The sequence below is a fragment of the Mirounga angustirostris genome, unplaced genomic scaffold, assembly GCF_029215605.1.
Source record: "Mirounga angustirostris isolate CCGP_5_RB_7025 unplaced genomic scaffold, mMirAng1.0.hap1 SCAF_5, whole genome shotgun sequence".
In the NCBI taxonomy this organism is placed as follows: domain Eukaryota; kingdom Metazoa; phylum Chordata; class Mammalia; order Carnivora; family Phocidae; genus Mirounga; species Mirounga angustirostris.
The window spans coordinates 162,140,561-162,162,857 of record NW_026991713.1 but is presented as its reverse complement, the minus strand read 5'-3'; the positions used below and the strand labels follow the sequence as shown (position 1 = coordinate 162,162,857).

The 22,297-nt window shown below is 54.1% G+C and overlaps 1 protein-coding gene across 15 annotated transcripts in view; it reads right to left on the bottom strand.

Annotated features, from left to right (window-relative positions):
- Positions 1–22,297, bottom strand: part of KATNIP (katanin interacting protein) — a 184,139-nt gene that overhangs the window by 5,814 nt on the left and 156,028 nt on the right. For 7 of the 15 annotated variants that reach the window (XR_010411933.1, XM_064592888.1, XM_054507570.2 and 4 more), the window contains 9 exons: positions 20,738–21,463; positions 19,735–19,940; positions 17,101–17,179; positions 11,134–11,311; positions 6,501–6,666; positions 3,603–3,760; positions 1,959–2,075; positions 1,458–1,566; positions 667–766 (listed from right to left, as the gene is read on the bottom strand). Coding sequence is in view for 10 of the 15 variants with exons in the window: in XM_064592888.1 (XP_064448958.1) it covers positions 667–766; positions 1,458–1,566; positions 1,959–2,075; positions 3,603–3,760; positions 6,501–6,666; positions 11,134–11,311; positions 17,101–17,179; positions 19,735–19,940; positions 20,738–21,463 (1,839 nt within the window). In the remaining 5 variants the exon portion in view is untranslated. Of the gene's footprint in view, positions 1–666; positions 778–1,457; positions 1,567–1,799; positions 2,076–3,602; positions 3,761–6,500; positions 6,667–11,133; positions 11,312–17,100; positions 17,180–19,734; positions 19,941–20,737; positions 21,464–22,297 lie in introns of those variants that run through there. The other 8 variants (XR_010411934.1, XM_064592892.1, XM_064592890.1 and 5 more) reach the window with 7 other exon arrangements.

The following is a 22,297-nucleotide window of genomic DNA, read 5'->3' as shown; positions in this document are numbered from 1 at the left end:
GCTCACAGGGCGAGCCCTCAGTCAATATTAGCAATTTGTTTTGGGGGCCTGGTAGAAGACAGTAAGGACATGTTTGGGGCAAAGGGCAGTGGATACTCAGGTCCAGCCATCATCACTGTGCATGACTATTGCTAATTTCTCAAGAGTGGCTGAAGACTGAGGTTTTCATGTGAAACCCCTTGATTTTTAAAAAATATTAGCGACTAAGCTAAAATATTTAAAAACTCAGTGGGCTAGCAGTTTGCGAATTCTGGGGGGGGCATTCCATGAACAAAGGGGTCCACGGTCAATAAATTCAGGACACGCTGGGTTGAATGCAGTGTCATGGGCGGCTCCCTGCCGGCCTTGCCAGAGTCTTTAGAACTCCAAAGTACTTGTGGTTCTCCGGAGGGGGGGTTGTGTGGCAGCTGGTACCCTCTCCCAAATGCCCGGGCCACAGGCCTCTCTGTCTCGTGGGACTCCTGCTCTGGATACCTTGGCCAGGGTGGCTGGGAGCCGCCCCCTGCTCTGCCCACCCCCCAAGGGTCAGCATCTGACCCGAAGCAGAGCCCACTGGCATTTTTAGTCCCGGGGTCGGGCTCCTACAGGGACATTTCCTCTCCTTCCCCCAACCCTCACGTGCTCCCTTCCGTCGGGGTGGAGTCCCCTTCTGCCTCGAAAGGATACTGTTTTCCGACAGAGGGATTTTTTCTCCCCGCTCATCATACAGCTCCAGGCCCGTGAGACCGATATAATAGGGATCACCCCAGCTGGTCAGGAGCTGCAACTGGAAAATGACTAGGGGACGTTATTAAGGAAAAACAGGCTTAATTTTCTGAGAACAAAGCAAAAGAGGGACAAAGATAAAATAGGGATATACTCTGGGGTGGGCTTCTACAGATGAATGAGAGGAAAAAAATCATTTTTGTTCTCTCACTGAGACTGAAGCCCATCAAAATATATGTGGCACCAGATTGTCTTGGATTTCAACTGCGTATGTGTGTGTTTTAAGAGTTAAAAACTGTCCTCCGAGCCCGGGAGGCAGGAGGACGGGAGGGGAGGGTGCTGTTCCCCAGGGGGCTGGCAGGACGAGAGCCATGTGCGTCACAAACTCATTGCGTGGTGGCACTGAATGACGTGACCAGGACTCAAACTGTCTCCTGCCTCAGTTTCCCTGGTTGTAAAATGACAAGAACGAAGTGCCCGTTCCCTCCTCCGTCCATTTCAAGTGTGCAGGGTCGGTGCGGGGGTGGGGGGATGGCTAAGGGGGGGAAATCCATGAGCTCTGGAGCAGCGGGAGGGATGGGCCAGGGCCGCGTGAGCCACCATTGCTGACCGCGTCCCACAGTCCTCAGCCCCATCCCCCACCAGCGCCCATCATGCCAGGGGCGGGCAGGGCAGGAAAGGTGGCTTAGCCACGGGCAGTCGGTCCAGGAGAACAGGCTACTGAGAGAGCCAGGCTGCTCATGTTCACTCACCTGCCCCGCCCCTTCCCAGCTCTGTGGCCTTGGGCAAGTTCCTTCGCCTCTCTGGGCCTCCGTGTTCTCAGCTGAGAAATGGGGATGCTCACAGCACCGCTGCACCGGGCTGTGGCGAGGACTGAGTTAATAACGCCACGCACTGTGACAGTGCCAGGCCCAGGGAAGGATCCAGCAAATTGGGGCTATCCTTGCTTCTATGTTCACCTCCTCCCTGCCTGGTTCCAAGGACAGCCCCCAGTTCAGTCCCTGGGGAGAGTTCCAGCTTCTCTGGCCCCTCCCAGCTGGAGTCCTGCGCTGCCTCCCAAAACTTCAGCCGGCCAGGGGGTGGGGTCTGGAACCCTGTCGCCGCCCCCCGCCCCAGCAGCACCCAGTGAGCCCAACGCCCCGGGAAGCCTCCCACCGTCCCCTAGGTTTCCCAGCGTGGCGCCCCAGCTCCTCGGCCGTGGCCTGCCCGGAACCCCAACACTGCTACAAGGGCCAAGCCCTCTCCTGGGGTACCGGGTGCGACCCCCGAGGGCCCGGGATGCACAGACAGGTGGGAGGAGGATACAGCCACAGGGCATCAGGGGCGCCTCGTAGTCCATGGTCGCCCGCTCCAGGCTTTGCAAGTCGAGCCTAAAAAGACACAGAACAGCACAGGAAGCAGAAGATCGCGATGACCCTGATGGCTGGTCAGTTATTCCCCCGGTGGTGGCGGGGTGGGGGGTTCCCTGGCAGTGGGGACCGACCAATGAAGTGTGTGCCCGCTGTGGAGTCCCGTCCCACCGCGGGGGACTCGGGCACCTCGGGCTTGTCTATATGGACTCTTCTTGCTTCAAAACAACCCCGGGAGGTGCGTACTTTTATAGCCCTGGCTTGCGGGTGAGGACACAAGCACAGAGAAGTGAAGTCACTTGCTGAGGGCCACATAGCTGGCAAGGGGCAGAACTGGGATGTGACTTGAGGTTGTCCGATTCTGGAGTCCGCTCTTAACCACCCAGCCCTCCTGCCCTTCCATGAACAAGGCAAGTCCACACTGTGCTGCGAGCTGAGCGAGACCCATGCCGGGGCGGCGGCCGGGAGGGAGCGCGGGGCTGGGGCAGGCTACCCGAGGGGGTGGTCTGGGAGCCGGCGCCTGAGCTAAGAAGGAGGCGGCCACACAAAGATCAGAGCTGAACCTTCCCCGCAGAGGAGCAGACAGAACAAAGGCCCTGTGGTGTGGGGCAGGATGGGAGGCGCGCAGAGAGAGGCGGCTGGAAGGTGGGGCGTACCCTGCAGGCTTTGACTTTGTGATCCCAAGCAAGTGGCTTCAATAGCGGGGCCTCAATGCCCACATCTGTAAAATGGGCACAATAACCCCTTCTTCAGAGGGTGGGTGGAAGGGCGCCCTGAAGGATGAATACAAAGCCTCCGAAGAGATCCGGCACTTGGGAGGAAGGGTTCTCTCCCCCTGCACACTCCTCCCTTGGGGCCTCTCTCCCTGGTCCCCAGGCCAGTACCCTCCAGGCCTTGCTGGTTTTCTTCAATTTCAAGGGCAACGTTATAATTAAGTTGCTGTTCTCAATGACTGGCCCAAGAAGTGATCCCAGCCACAGTGGAGGGAAACTCATTTTGTTTTGTGAGCTTGGCCTCTGGCATCTGGACATCGGTGGGGGTGAGGGGGTGGGGGGGAAGGGGGGTGCGATTAAATGAGTACACTGAACGTGGCATTTACAAATTGTTATAAACTTAATGCAGCTGAGACGGGGCCAAAAAATACCAGCGCACCCATGAAATGTTAGGCTCTCGTTTCCTCTCTTAGGAATCTTCCTAAACCAGGAACTCGGGACCAAGAGAGAGAAGGCCCTTCCCCGAACTGGCCGGCGGGTATTTCTGGAATGAACGCAGGCTGGAGCCTCTTTTCCCAGCAGGAAGTGCAACGAAGCATTAAAAAAGCTCAAGCACTCCAGACTGTGGGGAACCCAAACATCCCCAGACAAGGTGGGCACATCCCACGGGCTTCCGCGGAGGCTTGGCAGAGCTTTAGAAAACCGCCAAGTTGAAAAGCGATGCGTTTGATCATCATTTCAAAACCTTTAGGTAGCGACTTCAGAGCGATGCGTGAAGCCAGCAGCCCGGGGACGGGGACGGGGAGGGGATGCTCCCGCCGCTGCTCGCCCTCACCTCCGGGCTGGCTGGGGTAGCTGGCGAGCCTGGAGGTAGTCCACAAAGAGAATTTCTTGAGCGAAATCAAAGTGGCAGTTGCCCGGCCCCTTCCGGATGAGGAAGCCCTCCGGAGGCGAGACACACAGGCCGTCCAGGGAGATGTGGACGATTTTGGCCTAGCAAACAAAAGGAGAAACACGCCTGAAGAAAGGAGGCCAGCCAGCGTGCAGGTCAGCGGCGCGTGCCGATAGGTGCTGATGCCCGAGCAGGCCGAGCGTGATGGGGAGTCCTCACGGAGCCCCCAGGCCTGAGACATCGCTTGGTCTGGCCCTTCTCTCAGACCAGGACCACCTGGCCAGGTACCCCCCTCCGCACTCCGTGCCAGGCGCTGTGCTGAGCACTGGGCGGAGAGCAGGGAACCAGGCAGGTGTGGCCCCTGCCATGGTGGCCCCCAAGTTTCAGGGCTGCCACCTGACTTGGCCCAGCGCTGCCCCCCATCTGACCGGCCACAGTGGCCTGAGGTGGCACGAAGTGGTGAGTCCCTTCCTGATCTTCCTCCTCACAGCCCCAAGCTCGTGCTTTCAGGGCGGGTACTCCCTAGCAGCATCCTTGGCAGATTTGGGCCAACATGTTCCCCTGGTCTAGGACAGATTTTACCAGCCGGAGGCCAGGATCTACCAGTAAATCTCAAAGTCTGAACGGCAGGGTCTGGAGTGGCTCATCTGCTTCCCTTGGGCAGGGGGGTGGTGGGTGAGCAGAGAGGGGCAGTGGGCCAGCGCTCTCTCTCTCTGACTACACATTTTGGAATCGGGACTCCCTGCATCTTCGTGGTGAGCAACGTGGGCCCAACTGCTGACCAAACTGGTAGATTTTCACCTCCAGGCGATGCAGGGGAGCTCCTCCGTGCAGAGAGGGGCCCTGCCTGGGTCCCACTGCTAACTAACTAAGGCCCTTGGGGCCCTTCATTCCTTCAGCATTTCGGGAGCCCCTGCATGGCAGCTGGTCACAGAGCATGTAAGCCTAAAAAGTGTAGGGTAAATGGCTTCAGGTATGGCTTGATATGGGGACCCAAAGGCTGTCCTACATCTCCCCACTTGGCTTTGCTCAAGGCAGATTCAGACCCTGGCCCAAGGGCTGGACCTGGACAAACAGAACTGTCACGCACTGGTCATATGACCAGGGACATGGAACCGGACCAGAACCATCAGCGGAGACACCTGTGATTTTGCTGGCTCGCCTCAAAAGAGGAGATCCTTCTTCAGCAGGACATGGAGCTAGCCGTTCAAAGCTGGCAGCAGACAGAGCAGAGGTCCGGGAAGGCCCCCCCTCCAGGGCCAGCCCCTCCTCTAGGAAGTTCCCCTGACTTCCCCACACCTGTTTATTCCCTTGGACAGAGCTTCTATTATCACCTCCATCTTACAGCCATGGAGACTAGGATTTCAGAGAGGCTAAGCAATTTGCTCAAGGACACGCAGCAGAGATCTGAAGCCCCATCTCCAGCGTGTAGGGCCCGGCTCTAACCACACACCAGGGGCTGTCACCAGGGTGCCCAGAGGGCCTTGGGGGACACAGGCACCCAAGGCATCTTCCCGGGGAGGCGCATAGTTTCCATCACCAGCACTCTGGGATCTCCCCCTCCAGACTCTGCCCATCTCCCCACCTCCTTCCTCCCACAGAGGCCACTTGTCACCCGCGCCTACGCGGATGGCAGCCAGGCCTGGGAAGCGGGGGCTCTGGGTCCAACATTTCCAGGCAGCCAATCCAGGTCACAAGCCTTAGCTGGAAGGACTGATTCGCTCACGGGAATGTACAGGCCCAGAGACACGACTTGAGCCAGAAGAATGTGTTCTTAATGCCAATATATCTGCCTTTCTAAACGTGCTGACCTGACAGCACATTCGGGGAGATGCCAGCGCGGCCTGGGAGGATCTGTCGTCCCAGAAGGGGAGCGCCTGGGGGCCGCCGACTCCACGCCGGCAAACCCCCCCCCCCAGTTCTACGGGGCCCGTGGGAGAAACTCCGTGGCATGTGTGTGGTGGGGAACCACACCCGGGGCTCCCGGGACCCGAGGCTGAGGCCTGGCTTTGTCAACGGCCGTGTGGCAGAGGATGATGACCACCTTCCCAAGGGAGGTATTGGCCTCTTCCTCCTCACTGTACAGATGGGGAAACGGAGGCCCAGTGAAAGCAGGCCACTCGCCAAAGGTCACACAGCTGGCTGGGGTCAGAGCGGGGATTAGGACCAGGGCCTTGTGACTTTAGGGCCCCACCTTGTGGTGGGAGGGGATGAGCGTACCACAGTCCAGAGTCACACGAGGACAGGAGAGCCCACGCAAAGGGCACTTGTGGTGTTCTCCTTCTGCCGTGCAGCAGGGGTCCCCGCTCTGTCTCACCCAGCAGCAGGACAGAACAACTGGAGTGTGGGCTCTGAGCCCAGCAGATGTGCACTGGGGCTCGCTGTGTGACCTTGGGACGAGTGAACGCACTGTTCCAAACCCCAGTTTGTAATACCCTGAAAGCGGGGGAATAACACCTGCCTCCCCGAGGCTGGGGCGAGGGTCCCCTGAGAATGAATGGGTGCAGAGTCCACAGCTCAGGGCCTGGCCCCCAAAGCGCTCAATGAACAACAGGGCCCCAATCCACCATTATGTTTCGGGGCTGGGCCTGCTGAGGATGCCCGACCCCCAGAAGAAACAAAGCACTTCTGTGTCCCGAGTCTGCCCTGGGCTCTCGAGCCCACATTTGCTGGTTGCAGGAGAAGCAAATAGCAGTGCGCTCTCTCCCTGGCTGTAACCCCCCAGCTCCATTTGGAAAGTTCTGGAAGATTTATGCTCCTCTCCGGCAGCCACACCAGCCATTCATCAAGGTGCCATTTCCCTGACAGTGGACTGAGCACGGCTGCTATTCCCTAGCTTACCCCACGATAGGTGTCCTCAGGAGATTTATTGTAGTTCCAGAAGCGCAGGCCAGCAATGCTTTCGGCTCTGTCGAAGTGGATCGTGACCACGTGGTCCAGGCCAGGCAAGAAAGGAATCAGCCACATGTGCTCATCCTCCATGGTGATGTTCACTCCATCGATTAGCCTGCGAATAGTGAGGAGGGAGCAGTGAGGTGGGGCTCAGCCAAGACCTGTGGGAGAAATCAGAGTGGGGGGGTCTACACCTCCTTATGGCCCCCTGCACCCTGCCTGGCGTGTGGCCGAACTGGGCTTGTTAAACGGAGGTGGGACTCATTACAGCCACCGTGAGGGGCCACGTCTCATCTGTAAAATCAGACAAAATAAAGAAACTGGAAAAAGTAACAGTCTGTGCTGTTAAAGGTGTGGCAAAGCGATCATCAAGGTTTAAAATAAAGGGGGGACATGTGTCATCTTTCAGGACCCTTTAACCTGGGGATCCCATTTCTGGAATTGTTTTCCTCTAAGGAAAATATGTGCAACCTGTTGGAAAGGCCATCTGCATGAAGATATTCATTATAGCGTTGTTTATTTATATCAGCAAAAAAAGGAAAAAAAAAAAAAAACCCAACAACCGAAAAAACCCAAGTGGTCTCAAAATACAAAGGGTTAAGTAAATCTATACAGTTGTTAATGCGATAATCATGAGGATGATGCAGTGACATGGAAAACGATTTTAATGCTGGAAGATGAGGACAGGGGCCAGGAGAGACTATGCAAAAGTGAAAAACACATTCGTGTCAGAGAGAATGGAAGGTGGATGCTTTTCTCTACTTTCCAAACTTTCTGTAAAATGCTGTATTGGCTCTACGGTATTTATTTATTTATTTATTTATTTTTTCATGTAGTGTTCCATGATTGTATGGTACATTTTGGAAGAATTCAATTCCTTCTTTCTGGTGCCCAGTGAGAGAGATGCTAAGGCACTAGGGTGAACTTGGCAGCTCTTGGTGTGGGAAAAGCACAAGAAGGGGCAGGTATGTCTGTGGGGAGCTGGTCTGGCCCATAACCATCCAGCCTGGACAGCCTAGGGAAGCCCCCCACCCTTAGGAGGGAGCCCCTAGCACCTTTGTGTTCTTCTCAGCCGCTGTTCTGAATGAACTCGTCACCTCGCCCGCAATCCTATCCTGGCCAGTTTCTGGTTCTCCTGTTCTGAACATCCTCTGCCTCATCCTTCTCAACTTGGCCTGTGTTTGTCTCAAAGACAAACTGACTGCCCTGGACTGCCCAGCACACCGCAGCCCAGACCCCAGGAACAGGGGCCCAGCTCTCAGCTTCTTGGGTAACCCTTCCCCCCACTCCCTCCTAATTTCCTGGTGACTTTGAGGCTGCTGAGCTGGGAGAAATTCCTAGATGTAAAAATAAACTTTATTTTTTCCTTTTACATCTTAAAGTTCTAGATTTGGAATAAATTTTACAATCTAAGTGTTCATCCAAGGAGGTAATGTTTCTTTTTTTTCTCTAAAAGGCTGTTATTAAATTGATGGATGGTGTGTCTTACAATTGCTGGCACCTTAAAACTGAGGAAATTCAGCAATTTAAAACGGAGGTGTTTGTGGAATTAGGTTGACTACAGAACCTTCCATTTCCTTCTAAAAGCAATTACTTCTGTGTCCTAGACATGGGGCTGCCTCCATAGCAAAACTGCTACCCAATTCTGAAAGTAGGGAGAGTTGCTGAAGTCTTTATAGTCGATGGTAAAGGGAAGTCCCTACAGACACCGCTAAGAATATCTAGATATTTCCAGCTCTGTCTACAGAAAAGCCTAGAAACTGTGACCAACCCAGTAGCAATGAGCATCTCTAGTGGCTAGATTATGGTCTCTAAATACCACTTCCCGCTAGAAGGAACCAAGGCTTCTTGGGAAAAATGGCTGATTCCATGTCTGGAACAAGAAACATACAAGGGGAGCCTGGACTATCTTGTGACATCAGAAAGCAGAAAAGCTGTTACAGACTACTATTTTAAAAAAAGGATCCAGGAGCTCTCAGTATCTAAGAGCATCAATAAGATAAAAACTGCAATAAATTGAAACCTTTCAAACATAGTCTGTTTAAATCCATGATTTATGAACACAAACGTTTTAAAGTATGCCAGGGAGGGGCGCCTGGGTGGCTCAGTCGTTAAGCGTCTGCCTTCGGCTCAGGTCATGATCCCAGGGTCCTGGGATCGAGCCCCGCGTCGGGCTCCCTGCTCTGCGGGAAGCCTGCTTCTCCCTCTCCCACTCCCCCTGCTTGTGTTCCCTCTCTCGCTGTCTCTCTGTCAAATAAATAAATAGAATCTTTAAAAAAAAAAAAAAAGTATGCCAGGGAAACAATTTTTTATTTTGCAAACTGAAAAACAAAGGGAAAGAACCAAGCATTTAGACTGCCTTTCCTATTTGCATTGTACCTCAGGGTAACCAAATAATTGAAGAAAAATTTCTCTTTATTGGTGAAAAAAGAAAATGATAGGATCAGCACACCACCATCTTGCAACCAAGTGGATCTAGCCACTGAGCACTGACCGCCAATGTCACAAAAAGCTTCACCACCACACATTCTATATGTCCTGAAGGGAAATCACAGTGACATCCACACCCCCAGGTCATGTCTTGCCCCAGTGGTCAAACCTCAATCTGATCAGGCGTCTAGATCTAATGAACAATTTACAACACATACAGGGGCCTGAGGAACAGGTTAAACAACACCATGGAGATGCAGTCCAGACTCTGTAGGGCCAACAAACCTTTCTTCAACAGATAATTTGTAAGAAAACAATGAAAAAAGATGGAAGGGAACCTAGAGATTATAAGAAGCTTAAGAGACATATCAAAGAATCACAACATATGGATCTGGACCTCAAACTAACCAATCACAATGTATGGACCTTATCTGGACCTCAATTTAAGAAACAAACTTAAAAAAGGAAGATGAGGAGACTTTCAGGGAAGCAGGAACATGCTGGGTGTCTAATTTAGGGAATCACCATTAATTTTTGGGGGTGTAATAATAGTACTTTTCTAAAGTCCTTATTGTTTAGAACTACATACCAGAATGTTTAGAGATGAAGTGCTATCAGGCTTGGGAGTTGCTGTGATCATATAATCTGGGTGGAGGGGTTTGGTGATTGGGCGGGTGTGGATGAACAAGTGGGGCCGGCCATGTGCTGATCACTTTTGCAGTGGGAGCTGGGTCTGTGGGGTCCAGGCCTAAGTATATGGGTGATCTGCCAAGATGCGGAGTGCCGAGTGGTTCATGAGCAGACATGGACATGTGTGAGGGCCACAGTTAAGGGGCCCCTGAAGGGAAAGCAGGGAGGAAGCAGGTCTACCATTGACTGCAGGTGATCAAGACCAGGCCAGGGGTGCAGATGTGGTGTGGTGATCCCCTTCTACTGATAAGGCAAGCGAGGCAGGGGGAGACAGTGGAAGTCAGTGGTTAGGTGCATGGGTGTGGATCTCCCTTGGACCTCTGTTCAGATGACTCTGCCCTTCAAAACTAGTCTCGGTGACTTCTGGCCAGTTTTTAATCTTTCTGTAGCTCAGTTTCATTTGTAAAGTGGGGGCTTCTTCGGGCTGTTTGAGGTGTAAATGGATGAGTATCTCTAACCTGCTTAGTGTAGCCCTGTGTCTGGCATTTATTTGGGGCTCTAGGAATAGCCACTATAATTTTATTACTATCCAATTACTATCGTAATTGGAGAGGTTAAGAAACTTACTAGCTGGCAAGGGGCCGAGCCAGAATTGGAACTCTCATCCCTCTGACCCCTCTAGGCTCCTCCTGTTTACACCTCCAGGCAGAGCCCAGGCCTGGCAGCTGTCCCGAGCAGGGGGCCAGCACCCGTCTGCAGTGATGGGCGCATGGACTGATGCTATTATCCCAGGCTTGCCCTCTTATTGACTGGCCCCAGTCTGGGCTGATGAAATCAGACAAAAGCAGAGGAAAGCGCCCACGGCCACCCGCCGAGACTTCCAGAACCATCCCCTCCAACCATGAGCAATGGCAAGCTTTCAGCCCCCGAGAGGGGGCGTTGCTCATGCTCAGATGCAGAGCCGGCCCAGCAGAGGCCTGCCAAGCTCTTGCTGGCGTTCCAGGCCCTACGCTGAGCATGGTGGACACACAAAGCATGACTGTATCTGGGAGCAGCAGAACTCTGCCCACCGCTTCTGGCCGTGTGGCCCCGGGAGGGGGTCACCTCCCTTTCCCAAGCCTTGATTTCCCTTGACTCTAAAATGGGATAGACCACAGGGGGCGCCTGGGGGGCTCAGTCAGTTAAGCGTCTGACTCTTGATCTCAGTTCAGGGGTTGATCTTGGGGTTGTGAGTTCAAGCCCCGTGTTGGGCTCCACGCTGGGCATGGGAGCCTACTTAAAAACATATAAATAAATAAAATGGGAAGACCACAGGCCTCATGGGGTGGCTGGGGAAGGTGCAATAGGGAACGCTCTTTGATGTTTGACTCTGGAGTCAAAGATTCAGAGCAGGTCCCTGAGGCCCGGCTCTGCATCTGAGCCCGAGTGACCCCGCCTCTCAGGGGCTGAGAGTGTTCTGTTGCTCGCGGTGGGAGGGGATGGCTCTGGGGGTCTGTGTAGGTGGTTTCTTACAGACACTTACTTGTCCAGGGTCCGGGAGTCATCGGTGTACTCAGGGAGGTCATTTAGGTCTCTGGGGGAGGCAGAGATCTGGTGCAGGCTGATGGGCAGTGCCTGGCTGTCCTTGCCCACCACTTCCAGGCCCGTGAGCCCCAGGTAGTGTGGGTCCCCCCAGGAGGCGGTAAAATTCAGCTGAAGGCCTGTAACAGGAGGAAGAGTGGCCCATGAACACCAGAGGTTCCGGAGGAGGGCCCAAGATGGAGACGGGAAAAGAAGCTACCTTCAGCCCCTGCCAACTTGAAAACCCAGACTCAAATGAAAGTGTCTTTGGGCGGTCTCTCTACCTTTTCTCTTAGTGACCCTCAGGCCTGGGACACCGCTGATATTCTGGAAATGTCTGCAGGATGAATGGACCAATGTTGTTTACACTTGCACATGGGAGGCGCCTGGGTGGCTCAGTCAGTTAAGTTTCTGCCTTCAGCTCAGGTCATGATCCCAGGGTCCTGGGATCGAGTCCTACCTTGGGCTCCCTGCTCAGCGAGGAGTCTGTTTCCCCCTCTCCCTCTGCCCCTCCCCCCACCCTGCTTGTTCTCTCTCACTCACTCTCTCAGATAAATAAATAAAATCTTTAAACCTGCACATGGCCCTGGATCCTTTCTCATGCATCCACCACGTTGCCCCTCCCCCCAGCTTAACACCCTAGCGCGGCTTCCCGGGCTGCTTGGCCAACAGGCCTTGTCCATCTAGCTTCTACCTACTTGTCTAACCTCATCTTATACGAGGGGGCGCGGCTCCACCCAGATAGTCTTTCACTCATTCCTATTTCCATTCCTCTCTCCCGTCACAGGGACTTTGCCCATGCTGTTCCCTCTGGAACCCACACGGCCTAGTTGTGCTCACCCTTCAGATCCCAACTCACTTCCTTAGGGAAGCCCTTCTGACTTCTCTGACTTCATCAAAACTCCATCCACAGCCTGCCATGTCATCGTGAACTCTATGCCCTGGTCACCGCTGTGATCTTGTGACCATTTGGTAGGTGCCCGTTTGCCCTGCCAGAGGTGAGCTCCCTGAGGGCAGAAACCCCATCTGATCTGCTAGACCTTTGTGTCCCCAAAGCCTGGCACAGTGCCTGACACATAGCAGGAGCTCAGTCCAGATGGACTGTTTAAATAAGTAACTGCTTGTAGGCAGCTACGTCGATACAGCACGTCAGGAATGGACATTTTATACAAATTGGGCACTATCTCGAGACTTCTCGGGATTCAGGGTAAGGAAGTGTTTTATAACTATACCTCCATCTTTTTGCCCCCGCCTCACCCCTGCTCCATCAGAGACCATCTAGAAGTGACCCTCTGTGGTCCTGGGGCAATACGGCCCAGGTGAGTCATCCATTTGCCCAGAGAGCTCAAACTGAATGAAGCCCTTGGTCAGGTCCTATCAGGTATTTGGCTAGAACTTTTCTTTCCTTACTGGTCTCCCATTAGAGCAGGACTAAGCCTGAGCGAACTCTCTATCCTGGGAGAATTTGAGGCCTCTTCCAGCACCCTCCTGGGGGGCTGTGTTCAGAAGATTCACACCCTTTGCAACTTTCACAGAAGTCCGCCTGGATGTCACGTGGTCCCACCCAGTTGAGCTCAGGTGTGGAGGCAGAAGCCCAGGGAGGCCAAGCCACCCAGTCTCCCTGGAGATCGGCTTCTTCTCCTACACACCTGTCATTTCCAACATACGTTTTGTAACTCAGCCTCTGATCCTTCTGCTCTCCATGGTGCTCAGGCAGCACGGAGGACATCTTGGGGGCAGATGGAAATGACGCATGGCCAGCATGGTACCGGGCACATTCTAGCTTCTCACGGTACCAACAGCATGCAAAATGGCCACAGATTCTTTGCAATGTGACTCTGCTGCTTTTTCCATCCAGAAGTGGGAGTCCATTTCTCACTCCCTGAGCCTGGGCCACGTGATGTGCTTCAGCCAATGGGAGAGAAGCAGAGAAGGCAGGGACGGGCAGAGGACGGAAAGCGCACACGTGCGCCTCGCTGCACTTGGGAGTCCTGCCGTGGAAGGAGCCAGGCGCGCCTGGTCTCCCCGTCACTCGGGCCAACAGCCTCCCAACTGCTGGATGTGGGAGAGAAGACATCCGAGGTCATCTGGCCACCAGCCCATCTGCCAGCTGACCAAACCCGTGAGCAGGCCCAGGAGAGGCCAGTCAAGCCAATGAATTGTAAGCCGATCACGGATTAAACAGTGGTTGTGCTAAAGCCACTCAGGTTTGGGTCGGTTTTGTCTGCGGCAAAAGCTAATCAATACATTCCTTTTCATCCCAAGTCTGTGTTCAAATGTCATGTCCTCAGAGAGGCCTTCCCTTACCGCTCGCATTCAAATGGCAGCCCCCCCGCCACCCTGCTTCATTTTTCATCACAGCACCTGTCACTACCTGACAATGTATTCTCCATTCCTTTGCTTGTGTGTTTTCTTGTCTTTCCCACTAAGATGGAAGCTCCCTGAGGGGAGAGGCTCTGTTAACTCTGTGCACTGTTGTGTCCCCAGAGCCGAGAACAGTATCTGGAAAATAGATGGTCAATAAAAGTTGTTTTTCTTTTTAAATAAATGACGGATCAAAGAGTATGTATTCAGTTGACAAGCACAGGTAAATGAATCAAAGTAAGATCACTGAGTTTCACCAAATTCATAGTTAATGGTAAACAAATATTTATTGATCATCTACTATGTACAGAGCCCTGTCCTTGGACCTGGAGACCCAGGGGTCAACACATGGCAGAATCTCTCTGGGAGCTTCCATTGTAGTGAAGACAATCAGATAGGATAGTTCTACAGAGCAATGGATGCCATGAAGCCAAGAAATAGGGAGTAGGGAGAGACTGAGGGGAGGAGGGGGGTTGTGAGGATGGTGGTAGTGGTGGTGGGGGGTGAGGGAGGGCCTGAGGTGAGACCCAGCTGATGAGTAGGAGGCTGCCATTCCTCAGCATTCCTGGAAGAACATTCCAGGCTGAGAGGACAGCAGGGGCAGAGGCTCCAGGATGGGAACAAATCTGACCTGTGGTTAGAACCAAGTGATCAAGGGGGACAGTGGAGGGAAATGAGGTCAGAAGGGTGGGGCAGAACCTAGAGCACGCCATGAAGTCTGGATTGCCTTCTCTCTATGGTGGGGAGCCCCTGGAGGGTTAGACTTTGAAGCAGGGGGCTCACTTGAAACGCCTCACTCGGGTTGGGGGTTGGGCTCTCCAGGGAGACCAGGGAGGAGGCGGTTGTGATACCAGGTACGCTGGACAAGGGGTGGCCCTCCTGAAAACGGAGGGAAGTGGCCAGATGCAGGATCTGTTTTGAAGGTGGCAATGCCAGGATGCTCAGTGGCTTGTGCAGAAGTGAGGGAAAGAGACGATGTTTTTGACCCAAGCGACAGAGTGGCTGTGGGTACTGATCCCGAGAGGCAGAGTGCATGGAGGTGGAGGAGGGAGTGGATTTGGATGAGGCGATCGCTGTGAGGGAGAAATGCCACCTCCCCGGGGGGAAAGCAGGAGGGGCCCCCCCAGCCTCTCCCCGGCTGCCCCTTTGCTGGTCTGGCACAGGGAGCTGCAAGGACATCTAATTTGGGGTTGCTCCGAAAGCACCTGCTCTCCTGTTTGAGCTAATATTCACGTTCCATGTTCATTTTCCTCTGGTGTATCAATTAGTATTTATATAAATGGAAATTAATTTTGTTATTTCTCTCCCACGTTTCAACTCTCTCAGCTACTTTCTTATTCATCACTGCTGATATTTGCAAAATGCCCAAAATTAGTGTCATCTGCAAATTAGCAAGTCATATATCCCCTTTCAAAACATTAATAGGATTGGCCATATTTACCAACCCTGGCGCATCCCCCCGGGTCACGTTATCAAAGCGCTCTCCATTTGCACAGGCTGGTGAAGTGGGTTTAGGATTTTAGAGACAGTGGAGGGAAAATAAAAAGGTTCAGAGAAGAGCGAGTCGGAAATCACATGCCTCCAAAAGCGCATAGGATGCTTAGTCAGGAGGTTCTTCCTACCAAGCAGAGAAGCAGAGACATCGCATGTTCCTCATAGCTTTAAAAGGGGCTCTGAGCTCTGCTCCGGGCCATACTCCCAAAGGTATTGGAATACATTTCTGAGAAAGGTCAGAAGCTGGTTCAGCAGGAAGGACGTTTATAGACAGCATCTTTGGGGAAATCATCAGATGAAGGGGACAGTGGCTGCTTCGGGGCCAACCTTCCTTCCTTCCTGCCCTGGCTGTGGCACTCTGACCTCCACCAGAGCACAACTAGGTGGCTGACCCCTCGCCTTGGGCTCCAGGGATGGGCTCTGACCCAGGCCTGGCCAATCCGGGTTTAGCATCTCACCCCTGTTCCTGCCCCGCCGGGTGAGCCACGCTGATTGTCTTATGGATGGGCACATGACCCAAGCCAGGCCGGGGAGACCTGACTCTGGGCCGACTGTTGAACAATGGGAACAGAAGCTCTTGCATGGACAGGGTCCCAGTGGGAGAAAAGGCAAGAGAGAGTGAGACAGTGCAGAGGGCAGAAAGGAGACACCAAGGCTTGATGATGTCATTCGCACCCCTGGAACCGGCTGTATGGACGGAAAAGAACTGAGTGCTTGGGGAGATAAGGCAGGGGAAGCCTTAGCATGGTGCCTGTGCCGGAGATGAAACCAAGCCCCAAACCAGGCTCTCGCCAGCACTAGGCTGGTTCTAGAAATTCTCTGTTGTCTCTGAGTAATTGAGAGAAACTGAGAGAGTGTTCTGGAATGTAAGGAGCTGTGAGGATTCAAAGTAAGGCATCTTCCCCTCTTCTAAGAGGGAATTTGTCTTTGTGCAGCAAGGGTGGGAGAGATGGTTCTTGCTGGGCACATGGGCAGGCTTCCTGGGGAGGAGGGGCTGACGGCAAGGCCTCGAGAATGGGGTGCGCAGGATGCTGAGGGGCGCTGCCTGGGTCCCACGTCCCCCCCACCGTTTGACCGAAGGACTCATTCCTCCAGTGGAGGGGAGTGCTGAGGGCTGAGGGCTCACAGCTGAGTCCACCCACATGCACTGCCCTTGGCCTTGCCCCTCCCTAGGGGCAGCCTGCACCCGAAACACGTAGATACAGGCGTATAAAGGCCTGGGCCCCTCATCCAACTCAGGACCACTCTAAGGGGCCTTTGCAGCTCTGTGTGCAGCGGGCAGAGGCCTTGAGGTGACTGCACGGGGCCCAATTCCTCCCTCTACCATCCTGCTTGCTGCCCTCCCTCAAGAGCACGCCCCAGGGAACTCCAGCTGGTGTGACTGCGAAGAGCTGGCTGACAGAGCCTCCCTAACAGGGAAGGGCAGGGAGATCAATCAGCCAGGACCTCGGGGTCCTGAAGATGCCCCAGGATGCAGCACAGGTACTGGTGGGTCCGTGCACGGAGGGAGAGAGGCGCTGGCTAGAAGGGTCAGCAGGGAAAAGAAGAGGGCATGGACTCAGTGAAGCCCAGACGGGATCTGCTCAGAGGCTACAGGATCTGTTAGCAGCCGGCAGGCTGAACATACAACCTGTGTTTTGTTTGGCTCATATGGTGTTTTAAAATACTATAAAATTAGTCACCAACACTTAAAAATTTGAAGATTTCACACAAATATCCAGATTTCTGTCTTCTCTGAAGACCCAGCACCCTGGGCTAGGATTCCTGCCACCCCCGCCCCACCTGGAACAGGGAAGAGGCATGTTTTCTTTGTGTGTGCGTCTGAGTTTGAGTACCCTTCTGGAAATGCCTACTGCAGAGAGGTATCCCTCCTCCGAAGTGATGCGGGCCTGCCGGGGCCAGTGAGCCCAGTCCAGACTGTGTCAGACCCCACTTGTCCCGCAGCTTGGCATCCCTGCAATGTACAACCTGCCCAACTGTCCAAGGAATCCCTGCCCCAAGTGGCCATGACACACCCTGGCCCCTGATGGTCCTCCTGCCACTGGACACTGTCCCAAAAGAGGATACTCACAGATCCCATGGTAGATGCCTGGCTCTGGCGTGGTTACTTCGGGGGCAGGGGGACTGGATGGCTGCTCTAGCCCCAGGGCCTGTGCACAGGTTGGGGGAGAAACAGAGGGAAACGAGGTGAGTTTAGTGATACCCGCACAGCTGGCTGGCTGTTCTCCCAGATACTGTTATGCACCCTGAGCCCCAGGTAACCCCTCGTGTCTTTTCTTGCATTTTCTGCCACTGTGGAAGCTCCGTGACAGGTAACATGGGCAGATTCAGAAACCCTTGTGTGTCTGAGCCCCCGCCACCAGCTCCTACTGGTAGGGGAGGAGTCTGACGCCACCAGCTAAGGGGATCAGATTTTCTGGAATAGGGAAGGACCCAACAGATGTTTACCTAGGGAGCTGGAGGAAGGAGGGAGGGAGAAGGATCAGGAGGGAGGGATGGAGGGAAGGAGGGGGGACCAATCCAACCCGAGGCCTGGGCATCTGCATTTTTAAAGCCCCTCAGGAGACTGGCAGGGGAAGCCAGGATAAAGCAGCCCTGGTCTAGAGACAGTCACAGTGGGCAGCCACTCCCCACCATATACATTTTGCTCATTAGACCTCTACACCATAAGTTAGGGCAAAAGGGCCTTTACTATGTTGCAGACAAGGAAGCTAAGATGCAAAAGGAAGGGAAGCTGGTTTCGGAGTTTCGGTGGGGATGGTGTTTCGGTCCCAGGAACAGTGGCGCCCTCGGCCCAGCCCCTAGACACAGCCTCCTGAGGCCCTTGGAGGAGAGTGAGGAAGGTGGCCTGCCAGGAGCATCCACGATGCCCAGCAGCCTCGGTCACCAGGAAGGCTGCTGCCCTGGCACCCATGTGCCTTCTTTTGCCTTCCCTGGCTCCCTGTCCTCCCGGAGCCTCCTGGGACACTCCCTGGTGGGTGCGCTGACCTGGATACCCAGCCAGGTGGGGTGTAGCTCCAGCCCTGTCACTTTCAAGGGGGGAGCCACTGGCCTCCCAGCACTCGGGCTGGGAGAAGGATTCCTCCCTATCCCTCACAGGCTAGATGAGGTCAGAGACCCTTAGAAGCATTTGTTTTTTATTTTTGTTTTTGTTTTTTAAAGATTTTATTTATTTATTTGACAGAGAGAGAGACAGTGAGAGAGGGAACACAAGCGGGGGAGTGGGACAGGGAGAAGCAGGCCTCCTGCCAAGCAGGGAGCCTGATGCGGGGCTCGATCCCAGGACCCTGGGATCATGACCTGAGCCAAAGGCAGACGCCTAACGACTGAACCACCCAGGTGCCCCTAAACCTTTTTTTTTTTTTTTTAGATTTTATTTATTTATTTGACAGAGAGAGGCACAGCGAGAGAGGGAACACAAGCAGGGGGAGTGGGAGAGGGAGAAGCAGGCTTCCCGCCAAGCAGGGAGCCCAATGTGGGGCTCGATCCCAGGACCCTGGGATCATGACCTGAGCTGAAGCCAGACGCTTAACGACTGAGCCACCCAGGCGCCCCCCTTAGAAGCATTTGGAAAGTGCTGGGCACATGAAAGGCTTCAAGGTCAGCTCCCGACTGGAGACCCAGGGATCAAATCCAGACCACAGACGTGCGGTGGCTCATAGAAGGTTTGAAAGCATTCCCACTTAGTTGCCAACAGTTTTTAATTGGGACATTTTCCATAAAACCCCAGATTTCTGGCTTCTCTCGAGAAAAATCAGGACAACTATCAACATGAACTAGCAACTCCTGTCTGTCCTGAGAAGCAGGGGGCTCAAGCACCCCTTCAGTCTTGCACAACACTCTGCCTGGCCCCTGTGGGCTTTTACCTTCCAGTGAACACCGTGGGATCTGCACACCACAGCCTCATGACCTTGCCAAGGCCCGCCTTCTGTCCTTTGGCTTCCAGCTGTCCCCACTCCACTCCCCCACCTTCTGTAACCACCTCTTCCTTCTCCTTAGGGCCTCAAGACCATCCCTGGGGGCCCTGGGTCTCTGGATTCCTGGTCCTTCACTTGGACTGGCCCTTCCCCTGAGAGTCTTTCACTTCTTAAAAAACTGCTTTATCAAGTTAAAAACACAGACTTTGGAGTCATGCAATCAAGTTGTAGCCTGGTTACTCTCCTGCTGTGTGTCCTTGGGCAAGTCACTTAACCTGTCTGAGCCTTGGTTTCCTAAATGGGGATATTGATGGTCTCTACCTGCAAGGGTGGTTCACACGGTAACGTGGTGCTCCACCACTGGATTGCCCGACGTGTGCAGGAAACGATGCCTGAGATGATCATTATTTTAATTCTAAGCCTGCCTATTAAAAGCGTTTCCAGTCCTTCCCATCGAAACCAACAGTGAGTGATCAAAACGCAACCCAAAGCAAAAATTCCCTCGAGACTGCCAACCTCTAAATTACGGAGACGATGCAGAACTGATTTCTCCTAGCTTTGATTAAAATTTGAATACTTTCTTCACTTCGCTTAAAAAAAAATAAAAAAATAAAACATAATTAGAGAATGAAATATGATACAGAGGACCAAAAAATGAAGTAGAAAAATGGGAAATGTCAAAACAGTAGCACTAACAGCTTAAAGGCTATCCATCTTCATTTCTCCTGCTCCTTGTGGAGTCAGGAGGAGAAATCTCTCCAGGGGGCTCCCCTCCCTGCCAGTCCTACCTGGTCCTCAGCCCATGGGCCGGCCTGGGTGTAGGGCCTGTCCTCCCCTTCGCTGCCGGCGGTGCTCGGCCTCCTGGGCGTCTCCTCACTCTGCAGACTGTAGGGGCTCTCCGCATCCACGTCAAATGTCTCATCCAAGCAGAATATGGCCTCCAGAATGTCATCGTCGGTCGTGAATAGGATGGTGTCTCCAAAGTGCTCTGGGGCTGGATGGGATACCACGGAGACCAGAAGAGTCAACTGGCCCCAAATCCCCATGGTTTGGAGAGCAGGAACCCAGACCCATCAACCTCTGGGCTATACAATCCCCACCCACCGACAGTTGCTGATTTGTGTTAGGAAGCCTTTTTATTAGTCACACATTTGCAAATGAAATTCACATGCCCTAAGAACCACTTAGACCTAATGAAGGGAGCTAACCTAATGAGAGTCGCTGTGATCCGTCGTGAAATGAGAGCTGCTTCTTAGGTGTGGGGGAGGCACCTTCACAGATGCTGTTGGGCCCCCACCCGGGTGCCTGCCGATCCCTTTTTGGGGGCTGGAGGCTTGCCGGGAAGGGCGTGGAAGTTACACCCCCAACCCAGGGAGCCCTGCTGCTCTGCCTTTAAGGCAGGACAGATCCTGCAATTTATGCTCCAGAACTCCCTTTGGGATCAGGCTGAGACTCAGCCTCCCTCAACCCCTAGCATCTCCCTGTTCCCATCCTGTCTCCCTCCTTGCACCACAGCCTCTCCCGGGAGCACCCTTCAGTAACTCGCTCGCAGAAGAATTCCCCCTTCTCTGACTCAAGTGCTAGGGAAGCTGAGTAAGGCCGGTGCCCAGGGGAGGAGCTTAAATGAAGTCAGCCCTTGCACCCCTATGCTGCAAAAAGTGAGGAGTGAGCCAGGCCCAGGAAGAGGAGAGACCCATCTGTCACTGGCTAGCCAGGGCCTTTAGTTTTTCCTCAGAGCCTCAGTGGGTAGCAGGTAGGGGCTTCCAGAACATTCTTACAGACATACTCTACCTCCCGTCAGCGTCCCCGAGGCCTTGGCGATTTCTCCTTTAAAGATGCACTGAGCGTCTAACAGCATGGTGATGTCCTTCACGCCGCGGAAGGAATGTATCCGAGATTTATTGTAGTTCCAAATCCTGATCAGGGCGACTTGGCAAGGGCACACGAAATCTATGGAGATGGAGTGGGGCTTGCCCAGCGTGAAAGGGGCCAGCCAGACGTGCATGTCGTCCTGGGTCCTGTTCACCCCGTCGATGAGGTTGGTGACCACGCGGGGGTCTTTCCCGTAGGCTGGTAAAACATTGATGTCAGGGGGGTCCGCGTGAATGTTCGCGATCTGCACTGGCTCCCCCTCAGAACTGAATATTTCTATTCCGTTAAGGCCGACATAGTGCCTGTCCCCCCACGTCGACTTGATGTCGATGACCAAGCGCTGTCCATACGGCAAGACGGGGATCTCAAAGTCGCTCCCGTCGTGCGTCTCTGCGGAGCTGTCCTCCGGCCCTCTCCTCGGCTCCGGCCTCTCCTCCTTCCCCGGCGGCAGCTGGTCGCTGTGGCGGCTGCCCATCTGCTGTTGCAGGAACTCGTCCAGGATGTCCCCCTGCAGCTCCATGTTGGAGATGCGACCCCGCTGGGAGCGGTCAAAGGCACTGAGGGAGTCCCAGGACTCGTGCAGCATGTGATCCTGCTCACTGCACCACCGGGACCGCGGCGGCGTCTTGCCGGACCGGGTGTCTTCTGGAAGAACACAGGAGGGGTGAAGCCCCATTAGCGGCACGTGTGTGAGTGGGGACCTTTACGGAGGGGGCTCTCGGCTAGGTGGGGTCGCCCTCAGGGGGACATTCTAGAAATCAGGGGGGTTGCTCCTGGCTCTGTCTCAATGCCTGGCCTTTGACAGGTGGGGCCAGGATGTTAATCTCTTGCCCTGCATGGGGACAGTCGGGGCCTCCCGTCACACGCCAACATTCAGGTGGGTCAAAAACTGGTCATAGCTACCCAAGTCTAGAATCTGGTTGTTTTGCAAAAAGCAAAGCAGTTTTCAATATACTTTGGCTTTCCTGAGAATGGGACCCCCATGCAAGTCAAGGGCAGACCTTCTGTTGCCTGAGAACCTGCGCGAGAACCCGTCCTGCACGTCAGAGGCTCCCACGACGGGCGGGGTGGGGGTGGGGGTAGCGCCTGAGTCAGCAACCAGAGGGGCTGCTTCGAGGCTGTCACATCACGTGACTCTGACAGTGTTTTCAAAGACTGCCTAACGGCAGGTGGAACATTCGCAAAAGAATGTTCGATGGGAAAAGAGCCAGCTACGCTCTTTTGGCTGCGGCAGACCCTGGTAGGGGCGGCGCGCACCAATGTGTTAATATGCTCCTTTCTGGGTGGTGAGGAGGAAGGACTTCCAGCTGCTTCTTGGTCACCTGATCTTCTAAGTTCCCCAGATGTATTATTTTTATAATCAGGAAAAAGTGCTATAAGGAACGCTGACGACACGGGTAAGGAATGTACTCCTACGTGTGGCTAGGCTGGCTTCGAGAACAGAAGCCTGCGTCCCCAGCACATGGACGGCGCGGGCCT